Consider the following 27,010-nt stretch of genomic DNA (forward strand, 5'->3'; position numbering starts at 1 on the left):
TCCCTGTATGTATATTATATCCATTAATATATTCTACAATCTTTACAACTCTTTCTTTTCATCTGTAAACTAAATTAACTGGCATTTTTCTTTCCAAATTATTTAAATTAAATATAGTACTACTATAAAAACAGGAATAATTCACAAAAATTGATTTTTCTTCATGCATGCAGTTAAAAAATTGAAACAAGAAAGGAACAACTCTATTTAGTCCAACAAGACAGGGGACAAAGGGATTAAGGAGAGATGCTTGTCTTTTTATTCATGTTTTAAGCAAGTGAAGAAAACAGGAAGAACAATGATCTGAAGAAGTGTAAGCATAGAAAGAAGTAATTATAAAGACAGGATTAGTTAGAATTGGTAAGTACTGCACAAGGAAAAATACAGTACACTGCCCTTATTCAGAAGCTGTGAAACACAAGGGTGCTAGGAAATGCCAGTCCTTCAAACATCTATCAGTAAGAAATGCAAATCTCAGTTATGGTGTTGCTCATTAGCGCAGACATCATCAAGTTCATCTGCCAAAGTGTATTACAACTAAAGCAAAAGAAGCCTTGATTTTCCAGCGGGTTGGTAAGTCTCTTCCCTTTCCTTTTCACCTGTACTTTGTATGTGGATAGAATGATCAATCACTTTTCCAATAAACAGGGGATAAAAGTTTCACCAGATCAATGTTGCCTAACTTTAGCTTTCAGTGTACACTCATTGTGTCTTTCCCAAAGAAAGGAAAGTAAGGAATTTGTCCTGGATCTGCTTGGTCTTCACTCCATAAACTACTGGATTTAGAGCAGGGGGGATGGCCACATAGAAGTTGGCAAATAAGATGAGAATGTTACGAGGGACACTGTACCCAAAACGATGAGCAAGGATGGAGAAGAAGGCAGGTGTGTAGAACATGAGGATGACAGAGACATGGGAACCACATGTGCTCAGGGCCTTTTGGCGGGCACCCTGGGAGGAGAGCAGAAAAACTGCCCTGAGGATGAAGATGTAGGATACAGCAATCAGGATGACATCTGAGATGACAGTCATGAGGGGGACAGAAAACCCATACCAGACGTTGATAGAGATATCTGCGGAGGAAAGCCTGGCAACACCTATGTGCTCACAATATGTGTGAGGGATAACACGGGTCTTGCAAAATGGCAACCGCTTCAGCAGGAAAACATCTGGCAGGATGACTGAGAAGCTCCTCACAACGATGCTCACCATAATCTTGACAATCACCTGCGGAGTAAGGATGGTGTTGTACCTCAAGGGCAAGCAGACAGTCACATAGCAATCAAATGCCACGGCTAACAGGATAGCCGAATCCACTACAAAACTAAAGTGCAGAAAAAACATCTCCGTGAGACAACCAGAGAAGGTAATTTCTTGTGAGCCAAACCAGAGGTTACTGAGACATTTGGGGTCTGTGCTGGCCAGCATGGACAGGAATGTAAACATGGGCTCATGGAGGCTCTGCTCCAGTGCAATCAGGTAGAGAAGTATGCAGTTACCTGCAATAGCCACAGCATTGATGACACAAAAGGAATCCTGATCTAGATGTGAAATTTTTCTAAGCCAGGTATCCCAACAAGGACGAAGGAAGTTGGGTTGTAACAGCTTAGGTTGTACACAGCCTCTGTGGGATCTGCTGGTTCTTGAGCCTGAGGACAGATTTTTTTTTTACATTTTTATTATATATTTAAATTAGGAACAAGCTTGTTTAACATGTCAGTCCCAGTTCCCTCTCCCTCCCCTCCTCCCCTGCCCCCATCGACCCTGTATCCTATCCCCTTTCTGCTCCCAAAACTTAGAAAACACATTTGCAGGGGCTGTGTTTTCAATGGCCATCTGCATTTCTTCAGGTGAATGAAATGTATTTGCTTTGGCTGGAAAAGACAAGTGCCAATGACAAATTAAGAGTAACTTACTCATGTAAAGAAGAGTAACTTACTGGGGACCTAGAAGACATGAGGACCTAGGTTTCTTTTCCTGGGCATAATACTGCAGATCCCCACTTGCTGGTACCAAGGACTTAGTGTAGAACTATTATGAATTGCCCGCCAAGTCACTTCCTTGCCCTTTGAATGGTTTTGTATATTTATTATGGTTAATTGCCTAGGTTTTGGATAAGTGCCAACTGTCTCTGACTTTTACCTTTCTATGACTCAGAATCTGTAGGTGCTCAACAATGGAGGACTTCCTGCCATCGATGGCCCAATTATCATTCCCTTAACCTGAAAAAAAAAACCTTTAAAATAGATCACAAAAACTGAGTTAGAATTCAAAATTTCCAATGTCAGTGCCATCCCTAAGTGTGGGATCTATTTAGTGTAAAGCTGGAGATCCTTCTAGACACCAGCAGACAAGAAAGGAAAAGTTTGAGGCAAAACTTCTCTATGATTCTTTACTTTTGCTCTAGGAGATGAGACTCAGCAGGCACTTTACCAGGATAAACTCCTCTGTCTGGCTTTTTGATTATGGAGGCTCCTCCATGCTGGCAGGGGAAGTGTCTCCTCTACTAACCATGGAGAGGTGAGAGGTCACATCAGGTTTAGGATATAGGCCCTAAGTGCCTAAACTTTCGGAGTTTTTAAAAAGCATCTTTTGGGTTCATGGCTTTTTCCTATAGTTGAGTGTATATTGCTCCCCTCTTCCCGTTGTCCTCTGAAAGATGCATGCTCTTGTATTTGCATCCTCAAAAGCCTATAAACTAAACCAAACCACATGTCAATCACTGAAGCCAAAGCTCCCACAGCACCCAGCATGAGAACCTGCTCCTCATCCATCCTTCTTTCATTAGCTTTCCTCCTTGATCACTCAAAGCCATCAGTTTAATTTATCAAACGTATTGTCTGAAACACAGGATTTACCCCGTAAAAGTCAGTTGTCTTCTTTCTCTCAGTGCAACTTCACTCAGTACAGCATTAAAAAATAAACTGAAGATTTTAAACTCTGTATACAAGTGTAAGTGAAAGTGGATATGTAGATATGAGTGCAGATGCCTGTGTAGACCAAAAGAAGAAGTCAGATTCCCTGAAGCTGGAGTTGCAGAAGATTGTGATCTGCCCTACAATGGTGCTGAGAACAGAATTCAGGGTATTTGGAAGAGCAGTACTCTATCTTAACCTCTGAGCCATTTCTTCACTCCCAGCATAGGACTTTAAATATGTGTGCATTTACCTGATTCCTCTCCTTCCTCACTCCTCTCCTTTTTTTCCCTCACCCATGCATCTCCCTCCTCTTTAAAAATGGCCTACTTTAAACAGTCTTAATCACAAGCAATTTCTGACTCACATAAAGACCTTTATATATTGCATATTAATATAAACACATATCAAAATGAAGAAACACCATTGGTGAATGGAATGGCAATGAGACTCAACCTACAGGCATGTATTCATCTTGGAAAAAGGAAGAGCTTCCTGCGGGAATGCTGACTTGTTACCAACACTCTGCACTAGAGTGTAACTGTTCCCTGTTATAAATGATTCAGAAAGAATCTCTGTCCTCCAAGATCTCCTGAGCTAATTGGGAGCATGGTAAGGGGGGAGTTAGGAGAAAGAGAAGGGGAGAAGAGGAGGGGAGAGGAGGACATGAGGGAGCAGGAAGATTGAGTCAGAGGAAGAAGAGAGGACATCAAGAAAAGAGATACCATAATAGAGAGAGCCATTATAGGTTTAAAGAGAAATCTGGCACTAGGGAAATGTCCAGAGACCTACAAGTTTGACTGTTGGCCTCTCAGCTATCAGTCTAGGGTCTATGAACTCCCCCTTGTTCAGATCAGCTGTTTCTGTGGGTTTCACCTGCCAAGTCTTAACCCCTTTGCTCATCACTCCTCCCTCTCTGCAACTGAGTTCCTGGAGTTTAGTTCAGTGTTTAGCTGTGGGTGTTTGCCTATGCTTCCTTCAGCCATTGGATGAAGGCTCTAGGATGGCATACAAGAAAGCTGTTAATCACGTTATCAGGGAATATAACTTCAGTAGCACAGACACGGAGATCAACAATTAATAAATGGGACCTCCTGAAACTGAGAAGCTTCTGCAAGGCAAAGGACACAGGCAACAAGACAACCCACGCCCCATGTTCCCAATCTGTTCAGGAGATCTTGCCTCATTCCTCATCTCTGGGGTACCATGCATATCTCTCTTAGGTTCTTTCCTGTTTCCCAGACTCTCTGTCAGTGGAATTGCAGACTGGCACTCTCCTGATCCATGTCTAAAATCCATATATGAGTGGGTACATACCATATTTGTCTTTTTGTGACTGAGTTACCTCACTCAGGATGGTTTCTTCTTGTGCCATCCATTTGCCTGCGAATTTCGAGATTCCATTGTGTTTTTCTGCTGAGTAGTACTCCATTGTGTGAAAGTACCATTGGTCTACCTGTTTAATTTTGTGCCAATACCAAGCTGTTTTCAGGACTATAGCTCTATAATAGAGCTTGAAATCAGGGTTGGTGATGCCTCTGAAAGTTCCTTTATTGTTGTTTTGGCTACTTTGGGTCGTTTGTCTTTCCATATAACTTTGAGTATTGTTCTTTCAAGGTCTGTGAAGAATTGTGTTGGTATTTTGACAGGGATTGCGTTGAATCTGTAGACTTCTTTTTGGCAAGATTGCCATTTTTATTATGTTGATCCTACCAATCCAAGATCAAGGGAGATCTTTCCATTTTCTGGTATCCTCTTTGATTTCTTTCTTTAGAGAGTTAATGTTCTTGATATACAGGTCTTTTACTTGTTTGGTTAGCGTTATCTCCAGATATTTGATGCTGTTTATGGCTATTGTAATGGGTGATATTTCTCTGATTTCTTTCTCAGCCACTTTATCATCTATATATAATAGGGCTACTGATTTTTTGAGTTAACCTTGTATCCTGCCACTTTGCTGAAGGTGTTTATCAGCTGTAGGAGTTCCCTTACAGAGTTTTTCGGGTTACTTATCATAATCAAGGAAAACTATAATTATAACAATCTGTCTTCAACTCCATCAAAGACCACAGAAGGATAATATATAAACACTAGGATTGACAGAGGTATCTTACTGCCTGGACAGTCACCATAAGTTCCTCTGTAACGTTGGGATATCCATCTTCAGCCTATAGGCCACAATGTGTCTGGAACACTTCTCAGCAAAGCAGGAAATTTCAAACCGTCCATCTGCATTGGCAGTCTGTCAGTCATTTTTCTGTGTCCTGCAGAATGTCCCGTAGACTCTTCCATGAAGCAGGAACCCTGTAAGACTGAGTTCAGCAGTCACTTTTCTGTGGGTCCTGCATGTTCAGTTTATATAGCAACAGTCAAACAGTCTAGGCAAGAGCAGTTTCTTGCCCAAATGGCTAATCTTGCCATGTTGAAAGCAAACTCCATAACAAGTTTCTTCGATGCCCATCTTCCTCTCAGACGTAATTGGTGCTGCCAGGAGCAGACATTTCTCATTGTTAAGAAAAGCCCTAAACCATTTTAAATGCCATTTTCTGAAGGTTTTTGAGAGGTTTGAAGACTGTTTATCTATCTCAAATATATTTCTGTATATCTAGAAAACCTAACTTACCTAACTATAAATTTTGACTATTATAAGTAACTATCTATAGTCTGTATTCAATTATGCATTACGTTTTAAAAGATCAGTATAAGCACAATACTTAATCAAGAGGAGAAATATACATATCACAAAATTGACCTTGAATTCATATCAATAAAGGAAAAACAATACCCATAACATAATTTCCCTTTTTACCATTAACAAGAGATCGGCTGTGATCATTAGCCAATTATAGACAATCCCATTTAAATGAAAACAAAGATTTATAAACAAGATGGGAATCAGGACGTCGCTCATTCCAAACTGCTTCCTGCTGGAAGGGGCGCTGTTCACACCATGGGGATCATGACAAAACTCAGAAACCTGTATAAGTCCTTATTTTCATGATCTGTAAAGCTCCATCATCTTAGCTGTCTCAATTGTTGAAACGCCTGGCCCACTGCTTCCGGGGGTCTTGGTTCATCAAACCACAGAAGCCTGGAAGGAATCCTCAGCTTTTCATTTTCTGTGGAAACATAAACTAAAACTCCTTTTCCGAGTAACATATCCTTATACTTAAATTTTGAAGTCAAGGCATTTTCAAAAGATATAAGTTGAATTAATTCAGCAGCATTTATAATCAAGTGTACTTCAGTAGCTGTTCCTTCCTTAGCAATGAAAAAACTGAAAAACATAATAGCGTACAGTATCCAGACTCTCTGTGTATTTTCCATCTTTACGTGGCTTATTTATTTATATATTATTACTTTATTTATTTTAATTTATTTTTCTCTGAGACAGGATTTCTCTTTAGAAATCTGCCTGCCTCTGCCTCTGGAGAGTAAATCCTACCGGCGTGTGCCACCACAACGTCGGCTTTTGTATTTATTTACCACTTTGCCATTTCATTTTCTCTCTCAATCTCACGTATATTTTTAAACACACTGTAAACCTTTAGAGGTTTGTTCATCCAAGTCTGACTTTACTGTAAATCTTTACATTTTTCTGGCCATGTGTCTTATCTGTTAAAACCGCGGCTGTTTTAAACTGCTGCCTTCCAAGATGGCGGGCGAAAGCGTGATTCCAGCTTACCGCCTCAGTCCATGCTGACATCCAGCAAAAGCTGCCACTTCCAGCTGTACGTACACACCTTTTAATCATTAGCAGAGTCTCTTAAAACAACCTTTTTTTTTCTTTTTTTATGCCGAGTCAGGAAGACTCCCGTAAGCGAGCCGCGTGAATCTCGGCTTGTCGCTAGCAAAACAGAGCACACCTGAAAAAATGCTGCTACCAAAATCTGTGTTTCTCTCTGTTCTTCTGTTTCTAAAATTCCTTTAAAGCTTTTGTTGTTTTGCGTGGAAATTCAATCCCACTCCTGACACCCATTCTGTTAAGAGAAGCTTTATCTTTGCTAGCCGCTTTGGTTCTGCCGCATTGTAGTCCCCAAATAAACACACAGGAGGCTGTATTAATTATGAAGCTGTTGGCCTTGCTTGTTTCTTACTGGCTAGCTCTGACTTAAGTAATTACCCCATAATTGTTAATCTAAGTATTTCTCTTACCGGAGAATAGTTCCGGGCTCCTACCCCATGGCGTTACATCTCGAACTCTCTGTGTTCTCCTTCCCAGAATCCTCCTGGACTCCTAGCCCCACCTATCTAGATTCCTATTGGCCAGCAGTAATTTATTGATATATACACAGGACTTCCCCAACATATACTATCATATCATCTGTAAATAGTGAAAGCTTGACTTCTTCTTTTCCTTTTTGAATCCCCTTGATCTCCTTTTGTTGTCTTATTCTAACTAGAACTTCAAGTACAATATTTAAGAGATATGGAGAGAATGGACAGCCTTGTCTTGTTCCTGATTTTAGAGGAATTGAGTTGAGTTTCTCTCCATTTAGTTTGTTGTTAGCTGTTGGTTTACTGTATATTGCTTTTATTATGTTTAGGTATATTTCTGTTATCCCTGATCTCTCTAGGACCTTTACCATGAATGGGTGTTGGATTTTGTCGAAGGCTTTTTCAGCATCTAGTGAGATGATCATGTGGTTTTTCTTTTGTAGTTTGTTTATATGGTGGATAACATTGATTGATTTCCTATGTTGAACCATCCCTGAATTCCTGGGATGAAGCCTTCTTGATCATGGTGGATCAGTTTTCTGATGTGTTCTTGGATTCAATTTGCTAGTATTTTATTAAGTATTTTTTTCATGGATGTTCGTGAGGGAAATTGGTAAATAGTTCTCTTTCTTAGTTGTGTCTTTGTGTGGCTTGGTTACCAAGGTAACTGTAGCCTCAATAAAAGAGTTTGGCAGTGAGCCTTCTGCTTCTATTGTGTGGAATACTTTGAGGAGTATTGGAATTAGCTATTTTTTGAATTTCTGGTAGAATTCTGCATGGAAGTCATCTGGGCCTGGGCTTTTTTTGGTTGGGAGACTTTTGATGGCTGCTTCTATGTCATTGGGGGTTATAGGTCTGTTTAGATTGTTTATTTGTTCTTGATTTAGTTTTGGCAAATGATATCTATCCAGAAAATTGTCCATTTCCTTTAAATTTTCGAATTTTGTGGAGTACAGGTTTTCAAAGTATGCCCTGATGATTCTCTGGATTTCCTCAGTGTAAGTTGTTATGTCTCCCTTTTCATTTCTGATTTTGTTAATTTGCATGCTCTCTCTCTCTGCCTTTTAATTAGTTTGGCTAGAGGTTTGTTCATCTTGCTGATTTTCTCAAAAAAAACCCCAACTCTTTGTTACATTGTTTCTTTGTATTGTCTTCTTTGTTTCGGCTTTATTGATTCAACCCTCAATTTGATTATTTCCTGGCATCTACTCCTACTGGGTGACTTTGCTTTTTTTAGTTCTAGAGTTTTCAGTTAATTCTCTAGTGTGACTATTCTCCAGTTTCTTCATATGTGCACTTAGTGCTATCAATTTTTCTCTTAATACTGCCTTCAAAGTGTTCCTTAAGTTTGGGTATTTTGTGTCTATATTTTCATTGAATTTTAGTAAGTCTTTAATTTCTTTATTTAATTCTTCATTGACCTTGGAATGGTGTAATTTTGTGTTGTTCAATTTCCATGAGTTTATACGGTTTCTGCAATTTGTGTTGTTGTTGAATTCTAACTTTAAATCATGGTGGTCTGATAAGATACGGTTATTCCAAGTTTATTGTACCTGTTGAGGCTTGCTATGTTGTCAAGAATGTGGTTGATTTTAGAGAAAGTCCCATGTGGTGCTGAGAAGAGGGTACATTCTTTTGTGCTTAGGTGGAATGTTCTATGGATGCCTGTCATAACTTCTGTTAGTTCCTTTGTTTCTTTGTTGAGTTTCTGTCTGGTGGTCCTGTCTAGCAGTGAGAGTGGGGTGTTGAAGTCTCTCACTATAATTGTGTGAGGTCTTATGTGTGATTTGAGTTTTACTAATGGTTCTTTTACAAATGTGGACGTCCCTGTATTTGGGGCATAGATGTCCAGAATTGAGACTTCATCCTGATGGATTTTTTCCTGTGATGAATATGAAATGACCTATCTTCATTTCTTTTGATTGATTTTAGTTTGAAGTCTAATTTGTTTGATACTAGGATAGCTACACCAGCTTGTTTCTTGGGTCCATTTGATTAGAAAATCTTATCCTAACCCTTTACTCTGAGGTAATGTCTGTCTTTGAAGTTGAGGTGTATTTCTTGTATGCAGCAGAAGGATGGATTCTGTCTTCGTATCCATCCTGTAAGACCATTGATATTGACGGAGATTAAGGACCATTGAGTGTTAATTCTTGTTTGTTTTTGATTTGTTGATGGTGGTGTTACTGTTTGTGGATTTACCCCCCCTTTTTTCTTTTGTCTTTTAGTAAAGTTGGATTATCTATTGCGTATGCTTTTGTGAGTGTAGTTACCTTCCTTAGATTGAAGTTTTCCTTCCAGTACTTTCCGTAGGGCTGGATTTGTGGATATGCATTGTTTAAATCTGGTTTTGTCGTGGAATATCTTGTTTTCTCCATCTATAGTGATTGAAAACTTTGCTGGTTATAGCAGCCTGGACTGGCATCCATGGTCTCTTCTTGCTTTCAGAGTTTCCATGGAGAAGTCAGGTGTGATTCTCATAGGTTTTCTTTTGTGTGTTACTTGGCCTTTTTCCTTTGCTGCTCTTAATATTCTTTCTTTATTCTCTATGTTGGGAGTTTTTACTATTATGTGGTGAGGGGACTTCCTTTTGTGATCCATTCTATTTGGTGTTCTGTCGGCTTCTTGTACTTTCATTGGCATGTTTTTATTTAGGTTGGGAAAGTTTTCTTCTATGATTTAGTTGAATGTGTTTTCTGCACCTTTGAGGTGGGTTTCTTCACCTTCTATACCCATTATTCTTAGATCTGGCCTTTTCACGGTGTCCCATATTTCCTGGATATTTTGTGTTAGGGATTTGTTGGACTTATGATTTTCTTTGGTCAATGAGTCCATTTTTTCTAGTGTATCTTCAACGCTTGAGATTCTCTCTTCTAACTCCTGTATTTTGTTGGTTATGCTTGCATCTGTAGTTCCAGATCATTTACTCACATTTTCTAGTTACAGCATTCCTTCAGACTGTGTTTTTTAAAATTGTCTCTATTTCAGCTTTCAAACCTTGCACTGTTTGAATAGTTTCTTGTAACTTTTGGTTTGTCTTTTCTTCCATTTCTTTAAAAGATTTTTCTCATTTCTTCTTTTAGGGTCTCTATCATCTTCATGAAGTTGTTTTTAAGGTCATTCTCTTCTGTTTCATCTGTGTTGTGATGTTCAGATCTTGCTGTTGTAGCGTCCCTAGACTCTGGTGTCATCATTTTTTTTCTGTCATTGAATTTGTTCTTGTATTGTCTTTGCATCCCTTCTTTCAGTGGGTACTGGTGGGGTCTCTCCCTTTCATGGTGAGTACAGGTCCAAGGTTCCCTTATGGTTGGTGCAAGCAGGTCCAATTCACTGATGGGTCTCACTGTGGGTGCAGATGGGTCTCAGGCACTCCCTCTCTTGGTGGGTCAGAACTCTGCCCTCTACATTCTGCCCTCTATCCTCTGCCCTCTGCCCTGATTGGGGGCTGGAGTAGGCAGTAGGCAGGCTCTCTCAGCAGGCTTCTGGTCGATTGGTCCTGGGGGGGCAAGGTGGAGCTTGCTACAGTTCCCAGTCCAGGAGATCCCAGAGAGGGGGAGCAGAAGGAAGTGGGTACCAGGAAGGGACCCTGGAGCTCACCTCTGCCCTCTGCCCTGAGTGGGAGTGAGAGTAGGCAGGCTGTCTCAGCAGGTTTCTGATTGCTTGGTCCTCTGCAGGCTAGTAGAGGTTGCTGGAGTTCCCAGTCTAGGAGATCCCAGAGAGGGCTAGCAGAAGGAAGTCTCTAAACTCATTTCTTTCACCAGAAGACCTCTACTGAAATCCTGAAAGGTTTTCTGGATACATTAGCTGTTCTAACTTGAAATCAGTAGCCTCTTATGAAGTAACCACTGCCTTATCATAGAATTATTGTTGTTGGGCCAGAGATAACTCAGCAGGTATCGGCACTTGCTGCCAACCCTTTTGTTCTGAGTTAGGACCCTCACAATGCGAGAGGGGAACTGACTCTTACAAGTTGTCCTTTGACCTCCAAATGTGCACCATGGCACAAATGCATGTATATGAATGTATACAAACAAACACATGCACAGACACATGCACACACTCACACACACAAATAAAAAATAAATGTGATTTTAAAAGGTTTTAGAGAGAATCACTTGTGTCAGAAAGATCCTTTCCTCCCACAGGTACATCTTCAGAGCACAATCCCTTAGTCACTGAGTGAACTAGAAGCCTTGTGGTTTGATAAGATCTCAGATGCAGGGCCGGAATTCTTCCTCATTATCCCACCGCAGTTGTCAACTCACCAGAGTGGACTCTCTCGTTGGTTCACAGGAGTGATGGAAATAATTTGGAAGAAAGTGAGCACCGTTTCAGAAGGGAAAGATGCTAGTGAGAGTAAATGAAAACATTTATGCATGACTCTTCAATTTCCAGGAGGTCATTAGGATGGAATGACCTCTCCATTTTCATTTTCACACAAGGGATAGGACTAATAGTGTCCCTCGAGTAGGAATGTATGTTGCATGTTTTAATAGCCTTTAGATATTGTGTCCCTGGGAGATTCATCAAGAGTCAAATCATACAATTGGTTGAGGCAGAAATCTTAGATGTGTAAGTGTGTTCCTGTAGCTTTAGTGCCATTAGTTTATATAAACTTGCAGCAGTCCTATGTAAATAACATTAACATGGTCTGGATTCTTGATATTGAAGAATAAACTCTGCAGTTCAGTCTCCACATTTTCTTTGCCTTTTCCATCACTTTTCATTGATAGTTTCTCAATTTTCAATTAGACACAAATACAATTCAGATATCAATTGCATAGACTCAATTTGATAACTTCATTGTACAGAATGTTTATATTATAAATATTAAAAATGTATTCCTTCATCAGTGGGATTTGGTAATTTTCCCAATAATGGATTATAATCCCCATATTTACTTAAAAGAGAAACTATCGTTTATTATTATGAAGTTTGTATAAGTATTCTTTTTTGTTTTTTATAGTATCTTCTATTTATTCTTTGACAATTTTGTATGTGTACACAATATTTCATATCTATCCTCTATTTTCTCTGCCACATCTCCTGAGCCCCAATGGCTTCCCCTTCTAACTTCATACCCTCTCCCCTTTTTTAAATTAAAAATTATTAATTTATTTTTTTACATTTCAATCCCAGATCCCCCCTCCCTACTAACCTCCTGCTCCCCTACTTACCTCCCACCTCTGATATGCTCTTAGGAGAAGGTTAGGCCTCCCCTAGGAAGTGTATGAAGTCTGTCCCATCATATCCTTAAAGCAAGACCAAGGAACCCACCCTATCCCCATGTCTAGGCTGAGCAAGGTATCTCTCCATAAAGAATAGGTTCCACTAAATAAGTTTGTGCACTAGAGTTAGATCTTGGACCCACTGCCAGTGGCAGATATATTGCCCAAATGCATCATTGTCACCTATATTCTGGATCCAGCATCCAAAACAGTTGAGACAATGCAGCCTCAGACTGCTAGAGCCAGAATTTGGACATGGTTCTGGGTTTTCTCAGGATACCCTTGGGACTGACAGTGCCTCAAACATCAGGAAACAGTTTGGAGAAAACTACACCCACATTTTAAAATATTGTTTATAAATGCTTGTTTTCATTTAAAATGGGTTGGTTATAAATGGTTAATGATCACAGTCAATCTCTTTCTAAAGAAACAAAGGGAATATGCTATAGAAATGAATAATTTGCATTGGTATGGATTTTGGTTTATTGAGACAAATTTTAGGTCAATTTTTTTTTTAATCATTTTTTATTTTAATTTTAAATAGCTTGTTTCGCATGTCAATCCCAGTTCCCTCTCCCTCCCCTCCTCCCGCACTCCCCTTCCACCCTCCCTCCCACCCTATTGCCAAATCCCTCCACATAGGGGATGTCTAGAGTCTATCATTTCACTCTTGGTAGGGTCAAGGCACTCCCCTAAGAGTCCAGGCTGAGAGAGCATCTCTCTTTGTGCCATAGGCACATGAAGACAGATTGTATACCAGGGATAGACACTGATCCACAGCTCAGAGCCCCATAGGTTGCCCAGGCCTTCTCACTGACACTCACATTTGGGGGGACCAGATCAGTCCCATTCTGGCCTCCCCACTGTCGGTCTGGGGTCCAAGAGCACTCCCCTGTTCAGATCAGCCGTCTCTGCTGGTTTTGCCAGCCCATTCCTTGCCAATTTGCTCATCACTCCTCTCTCTCTGTCACTGGGTTCCTTGGGTTCAGTTCAGTGCTTAGTTGTGTGTTTGCCTCTGCTTCCATCAGTCCCAGGATGAAGGCTCCCGGATAGTTATAGACATCAAGTTCATTATCAGGAATGGGCATTCGAGGTGGTCCTTCCACTATTGCTTAGCTTGCCAATTGATGTTATACCTTTAGATCACTCGAGGTCACTCTGGTGCCTGATCTGTCTTCGATCCTATGATTCCCTCTTCCCCCTATTTTACCCCCACCCCCTCAACTTCCTGTTCCCCCATGACCCACTCCCTTCCTCTTTACCCCCTCTACTCTTCCCAGGTCCCACTACCCCCCCTCGCCCTGTTCCCCATCCATTCAGAGGATCTTGTCTCCATCCTCTTCTCTTGGGTACTATGCATATATGCATATCTTTTAGGTTCTTTCCTGTTTCCCAGACTCTCTATCTGTGGAAGTGCAGACTGGCACTATCCTGATCCATATTTAAAATCCATATATGAGTGAGTACATACCATGTTTGTCTTTTTGCGACTGGGTTACCTCACTCAGGATGGTTTCTTCCAGTGCTATCCATTTCCCTGCGAATTTCAAGATTCCATTGTTTTTTTCTGCTGAGTAATACTCCATTGTGTAAATGTACCACATTTTCTCTATCCACTCTTCAGTTGAGGGGCATCTAGGTTGCTTCCAGGTTCTGGCTATTACAAACAATGCTGCTATGAACATAGTGGAGCAGATGCCCTTGTTGTATGAACCTGCCTCATTTGGATAAATGCCTAAGAGTGGAATTGCTGGGTCTAGTGGTAGATTAATTCCCATTTTCCTGAGGAATCTCCATACTGATTTCCAAAGAGGCTGTATGAGTCGGCATTCCCACCAGCAATGGAGGAGTGATCCTCTCTCTCCACATCCTCTCCAGCATAAATTGTCTTCGGTGTTTTTGATTCTAGCCATTCTGACAGGAGTAAGATGGTATCTCAGAGTTGTTTTGATTTGCATTTCCCTGATGGCTAAGGATGTTGAGCACTTTCTTAAGTGTCTCTTGGCCATTTTAGCCTCCTCTACTGAGAATTCTCTATTTAGCTCTGTACCCCACCTTTCAAGTGGATCCTTTGGTGTTTTGGAGACTTGTTTCTTGAGTTCTTTGTAAATTTTGGAGATTAGCCCTCTGTCAGATGTAGGGTTAGTGAATATCTTTTCCCATTCTGTGGCCTGCCTTTTTGTCTTTTTGATTGTGTCCTTTGCCTTACAAAAGCTTTTTAGTTTCAGAAGGTCCCATTTGTTAATTGTTGATCTCAGTGCCTGTGCCACTGGTGTTATGTTTAGGAAGTGGTCTCCTGTACCAACTCGTTGAAGAGTATCTCCCACTTTCTCTTCTAAAAGTTTCAGTGTGGCTGGATGTATGTTGAGATCTTTGATCCATTTGGACTTAAGTTTTGTACAAGGCGATAAACATGGATCTATCTGCAGTCTTCTGCATACCATTACCCAGTTATGCCAGCACCATTTGTTGAAGATGCTTTCTTTTTTCCACTGTACAGTTTTAGCTTCTTTGTCAAAAATCAGGTGTTCATAGGTGTGTGGGTTAAAATTAGGGCTTTCGATTCGGTTCCATTGGTCTACCTGCCTATTTTTGTGCCAATACCAAGCTGTTTTCAGGACTATAGCTCTATAATAGAGCTTGAAATCAGGTATGGTGATGCCTCCTGAAGTTCCTTTATTGTATAGGGATGTTTTGGCTATCCTGGGCCTTTTGTTTTTCCATATAAAGTTGATTAATGATCTTTCCAGGTCCTTGAAGAATTGTGATGGAATTTTGATAGGGATTGCATTGAATCTATAGACTGCTTTTGGCAAGATTGCCATTTTTATTATGTTGATCCTACCAATCCAAGAGCATGGGAGAGCTTTCCATTTTCTGGTATCTTCTTTGATTTCTTTCTTCAAAGACACAAAGTTTTTGATATACAGGTCTTTCACTTCCTTGGTTAACATTATCCCCAGATATTTGATGCTGTTTTTGGCTATTGTAAAAGGTGATGTTTCTCTGATTTCTTTCTCAGTCACTTCATCATCTGTATATAATAGGGCCACTGATTTTTTTGAGTTTACCTTGTATCCTGCCACTTTGCTGAAGCTGTTTATCAGCTCTAGGAGTAACCTTGCGGAGTTTTTGGGTCACATATGTAAACTATCATATCATCTGCAAATAATGAAAGCTTGACTTCTTCTTTTCCTATTTGTATCCCCTTTATCTCCTTTTGTTGTCTTATTGCTGTAGCTAGAACTTCAAGTACAATATTGAAGAGATATGGAGAGAGTGGACAGCCTTGTCTTGTTCCTGATTTTAGAGGAATTGCTTTGAGTTTCTCTCCATTTAGTTTGATGTTAGCTGTTGGTTTACTGTATATTGCTTTTATTATGTTCAGGTACGTTCCTGTTATCCCTGATCTCTCTAGGACCTTTATCATGAAGGGGTGCTGGATTTTGTCAAAGGCTTTTTCAGCATCTAGTGAGATGATCATGTGGTTTTTCTTTCGCAGATTGTTAATATGGTGGATTACATTGATAGATTTTCTAATGTTGAACCATCCCTGCATTCCTGGAATGAAGCCTACTTGATCATGGTGGATGATTTTTCTGATGTGTTCTTGAATCCGGTTTGCAAGTATTTTATTGAGTATTTTTGCATCAATGTTCATGAGGGAAATTGGTCTATAGTTCTCTTTCTTAGTTGTGTCTTTGTGTGGCTTGGGTATCAAGGTAATTGTAGCCTCGTAGAAAGAGTTTGGCAGTGAGCCTCCTGCTTCTATAGTGTGGAATACTTTGACGAGTATTGGAATGAGCTCTTCTTTGAATTTCTGGTAGAATTCTGCACTGAAGCCATCTGGGCCTGGGCTTTTTTTGTTTGGGAGACTTTTGATGACTGCTTCTATTTCATTAGGGGTTATAGGTCTGTTTAGATTATTTATCTGTTCTTGATTTAGTTTTGGCAAGTGATATCTATCCAGGAAATTGTCCATTTCCTTTAAATTTTCAAATTTTGTGGAGTACAGATTTTCAAAGTATGCCCTGATGATTCTCTTGATTTCCTCAGAGTCCGTTGTTATGTCCCCTTTCTCATCCCTGATTTTGTTAATTAGCATGTTCTCTCTCTGTCTTTTGGTTAGTTTGGACAGAGGTTTGTCTATTTTGTTGATTTTCTCAAAGAACCAACTCTTTGTTTCATTGATTCTTCTCAATGTTTTCCTGGTTTCTACTTGATTGATTTCAGCCCTCAATTTGATTATTTCCTGGCGTCTGCTCCTCCTGGGGAGTTTGCTTCTTTTTGTTCTAGAACATTCAGCTGTGCTATTAATTCTCTAGTATGACTGTTCTCCAGTTTTTTCATGTGGGCACTTAGTGCTATAAACTTTCCTCTCAGCACTGCTTTCAAAGTGTCCCATAAGTTTGTGTATGTTGTGTCTTCATTCTCATTGAAATCGAGGAAGTCTTTAATTTCTTTTTTTATTTGTTCCTTTACCCAGGGATGGTGCAATTGTGCATTGTTCAATCTCCATGAGTTTGTAGGGTTTCTGCGATTTGTGTTATTGTTGAATTCTAATGTTAATGCATGGTGGTCTGATAAGATGCAGGGGGTTATTCCAATTTTTTTGTATCTGTGGAGATTTGCTATGTTTCCTATTATGTGGTCAATTTTAGAGAAGGTTCCATGTGGTGCCGAGAAGAAGGTATATCCCTTTGTATTTGGGTGGAATGTTCTATAGATGTCTGTTAAACCCAGTTGGGTCATAACTTCTATTAATTCTTTTGTTTCTTTGTTAAGTTTCTGTCTGGAGGTCCTATCTAGCGGTGAGAGCGGAGTGTTGAAGTCTCCTACTATTAGTGTGTGAGATTTTATGTGCATTTTGAGCTTTAGTAATGTTTCTTTCACGAATGTAGGTGCCTTTGTATTTGGGGCGTAGATATTTAAAATCGAGACTTCGTCTTGATGTATTTTTCCTTTGATGAATATGAAGTGCCCTTCTTCATCTCTTTTGATTGATTTTAATTTGAAGTCTAATTTGTTAGATATTAGGATTGCTACGCCCGCTTGTTTCTTGGGGCCGTTTGATTGGAAGATCTTTTCCCAGCCCTTTACTCTGAGATAACGTCTGTCTTTGGTGTTGAGATGTGTTTCTTGTATGCAGCAGAAGGAAGGGTTCTGTCTTCGTATCCATTCTGCTAGTCTGTGTCTTTTTATAGGTGAGTTGAGGCCATTGACATTGAGGGATATTAATGACCATTGATTGGTGATCCTTGTTTGCGCTTGATTTATTGTTAGTGAAGTTATTTTGTGTAGTTTCTCCTCCCTTTTTCTTTTAGTGTTTTGTAAAGTATGATTCTATATTGCCTGTGTCTTTGTGAATGTAGTTATCTTCCTTGGCTCTAGGTTTTCCTTCTAGCATTTTCTGTAGAGCTGGATTCATGGATACGTATTGTTTAAATCTGGCTTTGTCATGGAATATTTTGTTTTCTCCATCTATGGTAATTGAGAGCTTTGCTGGATATAGTAGTCTGGGCTGGCATCCTTGTTCCCTTAGCGTTTGTAGGACATCTGACCAGGATCTTCTGGCTTTCATCGTTTCCATTGAGAAGTCAGGTGTAATTCGGATAGGTCTGCCTTTGTATGTTACTTGGCCTTTTTCTTTAGCTGCTCTTAATATTTTCTCTTTGCTCTGTAGGTTTGATGTTTTGATTATTATATGGCGAGGTGACTTCTTCTTCTGGTCAAGCCTATTTGGTGTTCTGTAAGATTCTTGTACTTTCATAGGCATATCTTTCTTTAGGTTAGGGAAGTTTTCTTCTATGATTTTGTTGAATATGTTTTCTGTACCTTTAAGTTGAAGTTCTTCACCTTCTTCTATACCTATTATTCTCAGGTTTGGCTTCTTCACGGTGTCCCATATTTCCTGGATATTTTGTGTTAAGGATTTGTTGGTTTTGAGATTTTCTTTGGTTGACGATGCTATGTCCTCTAATGAGTCTTCAACACCTGAGATTCTCTCTTCTATCTCTTGTATTCTATTGGTGATGCTTGCATCTGTGATTCCAGACCGTTTACCGAGCTTTTCTATTTCCAGCATCCCTTCATTCTGTGTTTTCTTTATCGTTTCTATTTCAGCTTTCAATCCTTCAACTGTTTGAGCTGTTTCCTTAATTTTCTTGGTTGTTTTTTCTTGGTGCTCTTTAGATTCTTTGAGAGATTTGTTTATTTCTTGAATTTTTCCCCCCATTTCATGGATTTTTTTGTTTGTTTTTTCTTCTATTTCTTTAAGGGATTTCCTCGTTTCTTCCTTGAGGCTCTCCATCATCTTCATGAAATAATTTTTAAGGTCTGTCTCCTCTTCTTCATCTATGTAGTGCTTTTCAGGTCTTGCTGGTGTTGGATCCCTGGATTCTGGTGGGGTCGTGTTGGTGTTTCTATTGCTGAGTGATCTCTTATTCTGTCTTCTTCCCATCTCTTCTTCCAGTGGGTGCTGGTGGGGGCTTTCTGTCTCCACTGGTCTCCTTCTTTACTGCAGCTGAAGCTGAAGCTGGCCTCGCTGGGGTTGGGGTCTTGGAGGGGCTGATCTCTTTCCTGTGTGGGTGGCTCTTCTGAAGCTGGGCTCGCTGGGTTGGGGTCTTGGAGGAGCTGATCTCTTTCCTGTGTGGGCGGCTCTTCTGGAAGCCGGGAGCGGCCCCGAAGATGGAGGGGATGGGTGATGGGCAGGTGGTCCCAGCCAGAGACCCAATCTCACCTGAAGCTGGGCTCGCTGGGTTGGGGTCTTGGAGGAGCTGATCTCTTTCCTGTGTGGGCGGCTCTTCTGGAAGCCGGGAGCGGCCCCGAAGATGGAGGGGGATGGGTGATGGGCGGGTGGTCCCAGCCAGAGACCCAATCTCACCTGAAGCTGGGCTCGCTGGGTTGGGGTCTTGGAGGAGCTGATCTCTTTCCTGTGTGGGCGGCTCTTCTGGAAGCCGGGAGCGGCCCCGAAGATGGAGGGGATGGGTGGTGGGCGGGTGGTCCCAGCCAGAGACCCAATCTCACCTGAAGCTGGACTCGCTGGGTTGGGTTCTTGGGGAGCTGATCTCTTTCCTGTGTGGGCGGCTCTTCTGGAAGCCGGGAGCGGCCCCGAAGATGGAGGGGGATGGGTGATGGGCGGGTGGTCCCAGCCAGGGACCCAATCTCACCTGAAGCTGGGCTCGCTGGGTTGGGGTCTTGGAGGAGCTGATCTCTTTCCTGTGTGGGCGGCTCTTCTGGAAGCCGGGAGCGGCCCCGAAGATGGAGGGGGATGGGTGATGGGCGGGTGGTCCCAGCCGGGGACCCAATCTCACCTGAAGCTGGGCTCGCTGGGTTGGGGTCTTGGAGGAGCTGATCTCTTTCCTGTGTGGGCGGCTCTTCTGGAAGCCGGGAGCGGCCCCGAAGATGGAGGGGGATGGGTGGTGGGCGGGTGGTCCCAGCCAGAGACCCAATCTCACCTGAAGCTGGACTCGCTGGGTTGGGGTCTTGGAGAGCTGATCTCTTTCCTGTGTGGGCGGTTCTTTTACGAACGTGGATGCCTTAGTATTTGGGGCATAGATGTTCATAATTGAAACTTCATGTTGGAGGATTTCACCTTTAATGAGTATAAATGACCTGCTTCAACTGTTTTGATCTATTTTATTTCAAGTCAAATTTGCTAGATATTAGGATTGATAACCCTGCTTTTTTCTTGGGTCCATTTGATTGGAAAATCTATTCCCAAACTTTAACTCTCAGGTTATGTTTGTCTTTGAGGGTGAGGTGTGTTTCTTGTATGCAGCAGAAGGCTGGGTTCTGTCTTTGAATACATTCTGCTAGCCTGTGTCTTTTTATGGGTGAGTTAAGGCAATTAATGTTGAGAGATATTATTGGCAATTGATTGCTCATTCTTCTTTGACTTGGAATGGTTTTGGTGGTGGAATTATGTATGGAATTCCACCCCTTTGTTTTTTTGGCTGATGGTAGAGTGGGATTACCTAATGCCTATTATTTTATGGTGGTAGTTAACTTCCTTGGGTTGGAGTTTAATTCCTGAACTTTCTGTATGGCTGGGTTAGTGGATACGCATTGCTTGAATCTAGTGTCTTCATGGAATATCTTGTTTTCTCCTTCTATAGTGATTGATAGCTATGCTGGGTATAGTAGTCTGGGGTGGCATCCATGGTCTCTTAGTGTTGGTAGAATATCTATCCAGGAGCTTGTGGCTTTCAGAGTTTCCATGGAGAATTCAGGTGTAATTCTGATAGATTTGCCTTTATATGTTTCTTGGCCTTTTTCCTTAGCTGCTCTTAATATTCTTTCTTTATTCTGTATATTTTGGGTCTTGATTATTATGTGACAAGACGAGTTTTTTTTGTGGTCCACTCTGTTTGGTGTTCTGTAAGCATCTTGTACCTTCATTGACATGTAATTGTCTAGGTTGGGAAAATTTCTTCTATGATTTTGTTGAATAAGTTTTCAGTCCCTTTGAGGTAGTTTTCTTCACGTTCTTCTATATCTATTATTCTTTGGTTTGGTCTATTCATTGTGTCCCATATTTCCTGTATGTTTCACATTAGGGATATATTGGACTTTATTTTCTTTGGTTGATGCATCAATTTCTCCCAGTGTATATTCAATACCTGAGATTTTCTCTTCCATCACTTGTATAATGTTGGTAATGCTTGTATCTGTAGTAGCAGACCATTTGCTTTTCTTTTTCCAGCCTTTCTTCATATTGTGTTTTTTTATTGTCTCCATTTCAGTTTTCAACCATTGCACGGCTTGAATTTTTCTTGTAATTTTGGGTTTATCTTTTTGTTCATTTGTTGCATTTTATGAATTTTTTAGTTTCTTTTTTTTCTTCCATTTCTTGTATTTTTCAGTTTGTTTTTTCTTCCATTTCTTGCTTTTTTGTTTGTGTTTTCTTCCATTTATTGCAGTTTTTGGTTTTTTCTTCCATTTCTTACATTTTTGGTTTGTTTTTTGGTTGCCTGGTCTTGTAGGTGAGATGAGAAGACATGGGATCTGGAGTGCTTGGCTCCCACTGGAATGGTTAGCTCTGTGGGAGTCCCCAGGCACTGGGAGGCATGCCTGGATGCAGTGCATTGTGTACCTGGTCTCCTTGGTGGAAGAGAAGAACTGGGATCTGGGGTACATGGCTTCTGCTGGGATGGGAGGCTCTGTGGGAGTCTCCAGGCACTGAAAGTCACATCTGGATGTTGGGCCTTGCTGACCTGGAACCACTGGACACTGGTCTCGTTGGTGGAAGAGAAGACCTGGGATCTGGAGTGTGCGGCTCCTGCCAGGATAGGATGCTCTGTGGCAGTCTCCAGGCAATCCCCATGCACTGGAAGGCAGGCCCAGATGCAGCAGCTGGTTTACCTGGTCCCACTGATCCCACTTATTCCACTGTCCCCACCAGTCCCCTGGAACTTCCAGTCCTGTGGTCTCATTGGTGGAAGAGAAGACCTGGGTTCTGGGGTGCTTGACTGCCACCGGGTTGGTAGACTCTGTGGGAGTCCCTGGGCAGTTGGTGGCCCCTTTAGGTTTTAGTATTTCCTGTTTTATATGTTTCATTTCAAATTTTATTATATTTTATGTATTTCTTATTCATTTTTCTCTTCTTCAATTATTCCTTTCCTTTCTTCACTTTTTTCATTTTAAATGTCCTCCATTAAATGAGCTACAGATTGCTATCAAGGACTAGCTGCAAGCCAAATATTGTTACTGCAAACAAGCATGTTGTCTATTATTATTTCTTGTTTAATTCTTCCCTGTGGAATGGTGTCAGTTTTTGCAAGTTGGCATGCAGCATGTAAGAGAGGTAGATTTTGCTTTATCTCACTCTAAATTGTATCAGAAGCAAAGACAGACAGGCTGTGATTAATTGTCTTTCAAACCAGAGAAATAGCAAAAGATACCTCTATTAAGTTTTCATAGAAACTGTGGATAAACTAAAAACACCACCTCCTTAGGTACCTGAATTACTATTTGGTGGTAGCTTTATAAAGTTGTTGAAAACGTCCTGGAGAAATATGAGGGTCAAAATCCAAAACACCCTCCAGGTATCCTGTTGCAAAGCAAGACAGTCTACCTTGGGAATGTATGGTGTAATCACTGGTCAAAAAAGGGGTATGGTAATGTCTAGAATTTGCAAAATTAGCCTTGCTTGAGAAATCCTATTACAAACAAGTAAACATGTATTCTGGTTAGTTCCAAAGCTAGGAAGACAAGCATAAAAATTGCTAAGTGGTCTCTCAGAGATATTCGTGTAAGTAGTAAATGTAGGGCATAACAGCTGCTAGTATCATTTTACAAGTATTCAGATAGAGACAATACAGATCTTCAGTGGAGTCCATGTACAAACACAACCTCAGCAGAAGCCCAAATTAACACAGTTTATATTCCATTAATCCCCAAGAACTGATATCTATCCTTGTTAGCAGATCTTATTATATTTCTGTGAGAACATAAAAGATTATTGGTTGTTAAATATTTTCGAGCAACATACAAGATTGTTGAAGTTCACAGACTGCTTTTGGTGACAAATAAGAGGAGTTCGACACACAGGAATTAAGGATTTTTTTGAGTGAAAGGATGCTGAGAAATTCAAAGGACCATGGGGGTGTTTTTTCTAAACTGTAGAATATGAGATATGAATAAATTGCCAGCAATGTCTTGTAGCATCCTAGTGATGGTTTCATTTGCTTGTGTGCTTTACTGCATAAATACTTTGTAGCTGTGTAATAGAGAAATAAAATAAATTACATCTCACACAGTGTTGTTCTTAGTGTAAAGTTAATTAGATTATATAGTGGATTTTGTAGGTGGATGAGTGTTTAGAATTTAGATATATAATAGACTGTGATAGATTTCAAGATCAGAACAGTTCACAAGCAAACCCAGCAATATGTTCTCTGCTCATATCCACAGCCAAAGAAGCAAGGGATGCTCATATGTAGTGATTCCCTTGGAGGTATTTGTACCATGTATAAATGCCTAGTACACCCTTAAAAGCAGTATATGTTGGAAATGACTCTCAAAATGAGGCACTGATCAATTCTATGGCCAATGATCTTAGCATTGGCACTATATCCCATGTCAGGTGTACATAATCTTACTGAAAAGAGCATGTGGATCAGCTTTTTTTAAGGGAATTGACTGTGGAGGGATGTGCTTCAGGCCATGATATGATGTATGAACTTTGGGGATTTATTTATTATATATACAGTATTCTATCTGCATGTATGCCTGTAGGTCAGAAGAGGGCATCAGATACCACTGCAGATGGTTATGAAACACTGTGGGGTTACTTGGAATTGAACTGAGGACCTCTGGAAGAACAATCAGTGCTCTTACCATCTTAGTTAGCTCTCAAGCCCTGTGGAAAATTGTTTACAATAAATTTTGTGTGTATGTTCTCTTCACTGATAATTAAAACTCTGAAAAAATAAATTAAACGCCTTAGAGTTATCCTGACAATAATGAATTTTCCATTTTATGTTCTTCTGACAGGTTTCCATAAGTATTACCACTCAGATGGAAGGGTATCTGGCATTTGGGAGTCAAGTAAAACCACAAAGTTACACCTCATGACAAAAGTGTAAAAATTTATAGGGAAGCCTGAAACCAGGAATATGGTTTTACTTGTTCAAAAAGGAGCTTAATGCTAAGTAGAAGATAGGGTTTATATAGATTTTCTGTGAGATATGGTGTAGCTTTTCACGATGAAGTTCTCAAGGGTGAGTGTTAATGGGCTTTCAGGTATAGAGGTTTGACATGAAACTTAGTAGAACACATACTGTCATGTGCCTAGGGGGTACCTTTTTGAACAGGGAAAGATGTTATAGGTGGATCTTGTCCGTGGATGGGTCTTAGGAGAGTGGCCTCACCTCATGTGGCTCACAGATTTGCAGTCATTTCTAAGACTATAAAGAGACTGATGACCAAGCTGTTTTCCCCTCATTAGACAGCTACCCAAACATACTCTAACTGCTCTTCTCTTAAAGCAAATTATATTCTGGCATATGCCCATGGATTTAAAGACTTCCTCAAAATGTTTCAGTATAAAATAACTGAAATTTAAATAAGAATGAATTATTTTTGCCTTGTCATCTCCAAATTTCTCCTTTTATTTCTCCTTCTTCTCTTCACTGTATTATGAATTTTCCTGTCTGAAACCATAAACATAGGTATAATATCTAAACAAGAGGTTAAAATACTGAAAATAGATGTTTTGATATGTACATGGGAAATACCAGGAAGCTGCCACATTATGCAATAATGAAAAAGAAAATCTTTGATGCAGTGTGGGAAATAATTTTTAGAAATTCAGAGAACAATGTGTTACTTATAAAATTCTTTGTGTTTATATAAAATAATTAAGATTTCTAAATATATTTCAACCACACCATATATAATTTTTACTTATTGTTTTGGCCCTTTTACTCACTAATGCTTGATACATACCCATGCATACACACATATATTCATACATACATATATATACATATTTGCATGCACATTCATAAGCACACATATACATACAAGATAAGTATGGGTGTATACGTGTGTATATACAACACTGAGCAAACAAGTTCTACCTCATAAAGTATGTGTCATTGCTTAATATTCTAATTTCCAAGCATTTTTCTATATCCCCACACTCCTAACCACATACTTATTATTTGATCATATATATATCATTTCTAGTTTTGTTTTATCTCTCTTTCTTCTTTGATTTTTGGCCCTGATATTTAAATTACTTGTTAATTTCATGTTTTCATTTCAATTGGCATTCATTCACAGAGCTAAAAACGGACCTCATTGTCCAACCACATTTCAAATAGAATCAAGCACAAAAACATGCTGCTTACAAATACTAGGTAGTGGAATGGATCCATGTAGCATAGTATGCATCTTAGCCATCGAGTTTTGACAGTGAATGTGTAACTTCATTGAAAAGAAAATAATCTTTTTCTCATGGTGAATATTAACAGAACCAGTGAAAACCTTCCTATGATTAACTGAAGCTTAAAGTCCATTAAGTAGAAACAGATTCCTGTTAATCACCAAATAATCATATAACTTAATTACCTTCATAACTCATAACTTGGCAACAGATTTTTCACCATTGTCAATATATCCTAAAGAAACATCTGGTTGGAACATCATAAAAATTACTGGAAATACTATCACATAACTAGCCAGTCTTCAATCTGCACATACACACTCACACAGAAGTTCTAAGAACCCAGATAGTGTCTTATGTAAATTTCAGGGCCTTCCATAAGTATTTTAACATTTGAGATGATGCCTGGATCGGAAAGAGTAGGAAAGGAGATTTTAAAACTTGGACACTGTGGGTTCTCCTGGGTTTAATAAAGGTGAACTAAGTAGGAGAAGGCAGGCGTATGCCATGAGCATGTGTATCCCCATCTCAGAGAGGATGGTTGTTAAGTGAGATAGGTAGGGTGATTGAAACCTGGCCTACCCTGGATGGTAACTACAGGCCTGACTGGCCTCTTTTGGACAACATTCAGTCCACATAATACTCTGGCTGCTGCTTCTACTGAGATTGACCCTAAGCCAACAAACTGCCTTGATTCCCATGTTCACTAGTTGCAAACAGTCAGGTTGCATGTGATCAGGAGGGTGGTATCACCCAGACTGCCTGTAGGGTAATGTGGATCTGGAGCAGAAATCTTTTGTAATAGATCCCAATCATGAAACTGAGCCTGCAGAACCAATCAAGGAGAAAGCCATGTCTAGAAGAAAGCATAGCAATGCCAGAGTGTAGGCCTGGCTGATGAGGATGGGAAAGGACAACAGGGAAGGAGATATATGTTTGACAGGTATTTGTCTGCAATGGCTACCTCACCTAAATTATGGATCACAGGCCAGAGATATTGGACAGTTTGTGAGGCTTCAGTAGTGGGCTGCTGTTGCTGTTGGAGAGAATTTAGAAAAAGATGAGGAGTTCGGTCTTGGCCTTATGCACACAGAGATGGTGGGGAGAGAGGAAAAGTCTGCATATCAGGCCACATGCATCCCAGTATGCAGAATCACCTGCCGTATACCCCAGATCCAGCCAGACATGGCTGCACGAGGAAAAGAAGTGTCAGTTTCCTGTTCCCAGCAAGCCAATTCTGTGGCACCCCACGGGCCCCCTGGGACCTGCTTTTTTCTTGCCCTCTCCTTGTATAAGTAGATTGCAAGAGACAAGCTTTTCTACTGTTGAAGTAAGGAGTGGATGTCTCTCTCTTGGCAGCCTGCAGCCATGTCCCAGTAAGCACAGAAATTTAATTTTGGGATCCACAAAACCATTCTGTTTGGTAGCATTAATGCACAAAGAATGCCAGATTCCATGGCTCAAGCGTGCACTTTCTCAGTCATTTTCAAAGTAAGGAAAGCCTCACCAATCTTGCACTAAACTCCAAGATAGACACTAAACCATTTACCCAGGGTTCTCTGGAGATGGGTTCCTACACCTGAAACAAAAAAGAGACCTCAGGGTGTTTGAGGGTGCATGGTGATATGTGGGGATGGGGGTCACAGTAACTGTTTGGTTCTCAAAATTCTTAGAGGCAGTTTTGGGAAGAAACCAGATAAGAAGTTGCTTTCCAGTCAAGCAGTGACATATATTCTGGAGTTTCTTCTGTAGATAAT

At 40.3% G+C, this 27,010-nt stretch overlaps 1 protein-coding gene across 1 annotated transcript in view; it reads right to left on the reverse strand.

The window, feature by feature from the left end:
- Nucleotides 1–702: 702 nt before the first annotated feature.
- LOC121134019 (olfactory receptor 52H1-like) overlaps nucleotides 703–27,010 on the reverse strand; it is a 56,439-nt gene continuing 30,131 nt past the window's right edge. The window contains 3 exon segments of the mRNA XM_040731584.1: nucleotides 703–1,526; nucleotides 1,529–1,649; nucleotides 2,143–2,216. Coding sequence (XP_040587518.1) covers nucleotides 703–1,526; nucleotides 1,529–1,649; nucleotides 2,143–2,216 — 1,019 coding nt within the window.

This window comes from Mesocricetus auratus, unplaced genomic scaffold (assembly GCF_017639785.1).
Source record: "Mesocricetus auratus isolate SY011 unplaced genomic scaffold, BCM_Maur_2.0 Super-Scaffold_4256, whole genome shotgun sequence".
NCBI classification, from domain to species: Eukaryota; Metazoa; Chordata; class Mammalia; order Rodentia; family Cricetidae; genus Mesocricetus; species Mesocricetus auratus.